This window comes from Brassica oleracea, chromosome C9 (assembly GCF_000695525.1).
Source record: "Brassica oleracea var. oleracea cultivar TO1000 chromosome C9, BOL, whole genome shotgun sequence".
Lineage (NCBI taxonomy): Eukaryota > Viridiplantae > Streptophyta > Magnoliopsida > Brassicales > Brassicaceae > Brassica > Brassica oleracea.
In genome coordinates this window covers 50948150-50953495 of record NC_027756.1, presented here as the reverse complement: position 1 = coordinate 50953495, position 5346 = coordinate 50948150, and the positions used below count along the sequence as shown (strand labels likewise).

Sequence of the window (5346 nt, the reverse complement as noted above, 5' to 3'; positions counted from 1 at the left end):
ATCATGTTCGAATAATAATAACAACATGTATGTATTGGAGTATCTGAGTGTAGGAAGTACACTAATGTCATTATTAATGGTTTGTTTAGTAAAGAGAGCTACCAAAACTTTTTGTTAAGAGAGGATTTTTCTGAAAATCAAAATTCAAGTGAAAAAATATTATGAAGAAAAGATGGTGCTTGTAATTGCAAGTTTTACTAATATGAAGGTGTTTGAATGCAAAATTTTATAGACGATACAGGAAAACAGATTCACATTCACAAAGTATTAAAGACAGAAGTATCTCCCAGTAAATCGGCAGGGGCGAAAGGCAAAGGCCGACACTCGCGGTGACAAAAAGAGGTGAAGGTGTAAATCAATGTCGAAGGGATATTTGCTACGAGGCTACCGCAGAGTGCTTCACATATGTTATTTTTCTTTAGGAACTCAAACATGTTTTTTTCTTCTGATTATTAGTTCACCATATCATTTATCATACTGGTGCAAGTATAAGAGTTAAACAACCTTTTTGTTTAAGAAAATCGTTTAAGAAAATAAAAACTACGTGATAAAACTAAGGTCTCCAACTCTCCATCAATGATTTTTTTGTTTTGTTTTTGCTATCTCTAAAATTTCAAATGAATGCAAAACCTTTTTTGTGAACGTTATAAACGTAAGCTAACAAACTTACAAAATCAAAAGTATTTTTCCCTTGCTCAGTGTTTAGACTCATTGTATCCTACATCACACGGCCACTAGCAGATATTTTGTAAACAACATACAGTAGTTTGAACACATTAATACTGTAAATTATTTTAAACTAGTTCGATTCTTCTAGTATCATTACATAATCAAGAAATCGTTTTTCATGATAGTTATGGTTTCCTATATTCACACAAAACATCGTTTTAAATTACGTTGACCTCTAGTGACATTTTGCACGACACCAAGGGAAGTCAACAAAAAAAGTCAAATAAATTCTGTTCAAAGAACAGGCAACAATCAAACATTAGGGCCATTCTCTTTCACAGGATTCAAGTCAAAGATAGCCAATGTATACAACTTTCCAGTAAAATCAAGATTTGATATTTGGTCATCTTTCTTAAATGGTTTGATAGAAGAACAATACTTCTAGAATCTTCACCCCAATCAAACCTCCTCTGCAACCTCTCGAACTCATGACATCTCGTGATTTCCACTTTTTACCACTCTTCCCATCTCTCTCTGCAAGCCCTTCTCCTTCTAACATCCGTGAAACTTCAGACATCACTAGTCTGTCTTTAGGCGAACCTTGTGTACAAAGCAAATCACTTGTATCATCATCTCTACTTCTTCTTTTGATATAATCCTCATCCAGATATATTCCTATCTACGATTGCTCCCAAATTCTAATATAAAGTACGTGGACCAATATTATAAGACATTAACTAGATCAGTGCTATGATTCAACTTACAGAGAAGTGACAAAGTTTTTGTCATCAGAAATGACTTGGGACCAAATGCAAGGATTCACTTGATTCTGATTCCAGTCACTGAGTTGATTAGGCAATGCACGTAACTAAATCCCTCAACGCAAATAGCGCATCCCCTGAGATTGTAAAAAAAAAAGACTTTGCATAGGAGATAAAACGAGTCAAAGGAGATGATGCTAGGACACGAATCTGCTCAGTTTCCCATAAGATTTAGGCAACAGCAAATTAATGACGATAGAAGATGAACCGGAAATCCCGTACCGGATAAGAAAATCCAAAAAAATATATATATATCGCAGCTAGAAAGATTCACTGAGGGGAATAGAACCAAAGAGAACAAAACAGAACCAATAAAAGTTGAAAAAAGGAGCAAAAAGCTTTGTCCTTTCGATCTTGTTTGTTTTTGTACAAATTGTTTGGCAAATCGACAATTATCACTCTCGTCTAAGAGCGATGTCTGAAGAAAAGTCAAAGTCCGATGCTGCCATGCTGGTCCACCAACTGCTTTTTCTTCGTGTAACTTGTAACTAAAATTTAAAAATTTAACTAGCTTTGTTAATATTATTAATCACGACGTGTTCAGTTCATCCCCGCTGCGTATGGTTTACCTATTTTTCCTGTTTCTTGCTGTGTAATTAACAAAGATGTTTAACGTGAAATGTTCGGTATGACACGTGTTAAACGAACATATCATCACTATGCATGTGTTACTATGCATGTGTTTACAAACATACGTTTCTATTTGGTTTAAGTGTTTTAATGGATTTTAAAATCCAAGTCAAATCAAGTATTATTGGTTTTATCATTTTAAAATCCAATTTCAAATCTGTTGTTATTGGTTCTATTAAAAATGGATTTTAAAATCATGTGTTATTCAATATTAATGATTTCTTTAAAGATTTGATTTTAATTTAGATTTGAGTGGATTTATAAATAATTTTAAGAGTAAAACACAATGGAGCAAATATTGAATTAAACCTTGTTATTTTGACTGAATTTGTATTATTGAGTTTTTCCAATTCCTTGTTTTTTGTGTGTATCCTAATAAACGTAATTGATAAGAACCTTAATATTACGTCTTTTGTTCATTTTTAAAACATGCATTAGGCACATGTCTTGCATACAAACATATTGTATAATACATATATAAAAACGAAATTGGTGTTATTACTTATCTTGTTGTTACAAAAATGATGATGAATTGTTTCTCGAGTTGTTTTCTCTTGTGAAGAGAGAACTTATTGACACTTCTTCAACTTTCAAATTGATAGGTGCAAACGAAATTAGTCTCGCATACGAAAATGCTGAATTAGTTATCATTATTGTGATTCAAATAACATAAGCAATGTGATTGTGCGTGTTTTGATAAGCTTTTTTATCAAGTGTATACATCATCAAACATGAATACATAATTTTTTTAGACATTAAAAAACTTTAGAAGAAGAAAATGATGAACTAGATGCATAATTACGCAATGAGAACTTTATATATACATTTCATTGATTTATAATAATCCACTTATTTTGATTTTGAAATCTATATAGTTAATTTTGAAATCTGTTTGTCTGATTTTAGAATCAATGGATTAGTCAATGATTTCTAAATCCAAAAAGAATTTCTAAATCCACTAAACTACTAGAACCAATAACCTCCACTTAATCTAAATTTATTATACTATCTCAATTCACTCTACCTAACGAATACAAATCACGTCATAACCTCATCTTTCTTTTCACCGTGCCTGGGCATTTTAACCTGGACCCGAAGATCCAAACCGGAACCGATCCAAAAATACTCGACCTGAAACCGAACCGAAAATTTACAAGTACCTTTTGGATCTAAATTTTTTTACCCGAAAGAACCGGAACCGGAACCGACCCGAATAGACACGGACCCGAAAAGAACCGACCCGAATAGACCCGATCCGATAAGAACCGATTTATACCCGACTTAAAAATATGTATATCTGAAACTATGATGTTTTTGTGTTCTATTTTATATATATTATTTTATGATTTAGTTAAAATATTTTTTGTTAACAACATTTGTTATTATTTTTTAACATTTTTTAAGTAATATAAAATTTTAAAATGTAAAATTTAAAGTTTTAAAATGTTTTATTTTAATTATTAATAGTTGTTTTGTGAAATTATATATATATATGACAAATATTCAACTAAAGTTGATGGAATTGGGTATATCATGTCCTTTTCAGATCCTAAATACCCGAACCCGACCCGGACTCGATATGGACCCGAAAAATTATGGATATTTTATGTGTATTTTAATTATAGATCCGAACCGACTCGGACCCGAGAAGAACCGACCCAAATCCGAACCAAAAATTTCTAAGTACCTATTAGATCTAAATATTTAGGACCCGAAAAAACCCGGATCCGAAAGGAACCGGCCCGAACCTGACCGAAGACCCGAACTCCCAGGCCTACTTTTCACAATCAATCAAGAACCTACCAAACACACAAACAAGAATCGTCTATCCACGGTTATGGAGAGAAAACAACACTTTGTGTTAGTTCACAACGCTTATCATGGAGCTTGGATCTGGTTCAAGCTCAAACCCCTCCTTGAATCCGCCGGTCACCGCGTCACTGCCGTCGAACTCGCCGCCTCCGGGATCGATCGACGCCCAATCCAAGCCGTTGAATCTTTCGAGGAATACTCCCAACCGTTGATCGAAACCCTCGCATCTCTCCCTGAGAACGAAGAGGTGATTCTCGTTGGGTTCAGCTTCGGAGGCATCAACATTGCTTACGCCGCCGATAAGTTCCCGGCGAAAACTAAGGTTCTTGTTTTCGTCAACGCTTTCTTGCCCGACACAACCCATGTGCCCTCTCACGTGCTAGATAAGGTTCATAATAATTTAACATGAGCTTCTTTTTTTTTCAATTTAGCATGAGATATATTACTATATATATTTCAGTATATGAGAATTAATTATTTGTTTTATTATTGATGAGAAAGTATATGGAGATGCCTGGTGATTTTGAAGACTGTGAGTTGTCGTCCCATGGAACAATGAGTTTGTTGAAGATGGGACCTAAGTTCATGAAGAACCGTCTTTACCAAGAATGTTCTGTCCAGGTATTAACCACTAAGTCTATATATTGAAACTGTGCTTGGGAATGGAATGTAAATTGAATTGAATTAATTATGTTTACTAGTGGAACACAAGAAGTTGTTGGGTTTTTCCCTCATTAGCCCAAGACCCAAGAAGCCCAAGAAGAAGAAGAAATATCTAGAGAAAAATGGAGAAGGATGAAGAAGTGTGTAGAAAAGGAAGTGTGTAGAAGATGAAGTGTGTAGAAGATGAAGTGTGTAGAAGATGAAGTGTGTAGAAGATGAAGTGTGTAGAAGATGAAGTGTGTAGAAGATGAAGTGTGTAGAAGATGAAGTGTGTAGAAGATGAAGTGTGTAGAAGATGAAGTGTGTAGAAGATGAAGTGTGTAGAAGATGAAGTGTGTAGAAGATGAAGTGTGTAGAAGATGAAGTGTGTAGAAGATGAAGTGTGTAGAAGATGAAGTGTGTAGAAGATGAAGTGTGTAGAAGATGAAGTGTGTAGAAGATGAAGTGTGTAGAAGATGAAGTGTGTAGAAGATGAAGTGTGTAGAAGATGAAGTGTGTAGAAGATGAAGTGTGTAGAAGATGAAGTGTGTAGAAGATGAAGTGTGTAGAAGATGAAGTGTGTAGAAGATGAAGTGTGTAGAACTAACTTGTAGTCTCCACTTACTAGTATAAATAGGGGTGCTTAGCACCATTTGTAATCATCCAAGAATCAAGAAAAACAAAGAGAGAAAATATTTGTAAGAGAGAGTTTCCAAAAACAAAATCTTTGTAGTAAACCCTTTCCTAAATATTAAGAGTCTTCTTCTTAAAT

General features: G+C 34.2%; 1 protein-coding gene across 1 annotated transcript in view; it reads left to right on the top strand.

Annotated features, from left to right (window-relative positions):
- The first annotated feature begins 3906 nt into the window (after window positions 1–3906).
- Window positions 3907–5346, top strand: part of LOC106312968 (alpha-hydroxynitrile lyase) — a 9082-nt gene continuing 7642 nt past the window's right edge. Inside the window, exons 1-2 of the mRNA XM_013750679.1 lie at window positions 3907–4320; window positions 4434–4553. Of these exons, the coding sequence (XP_013606133.1) occupies window positions 3958–4320; window positions 4434–4553 (483 nt within the window). The 5' untranslated portion in view covers window positions 3907–3957. The remainder of the gene's footprint in view (window positions 4321–4433; window positions 4554–5346) is intronic.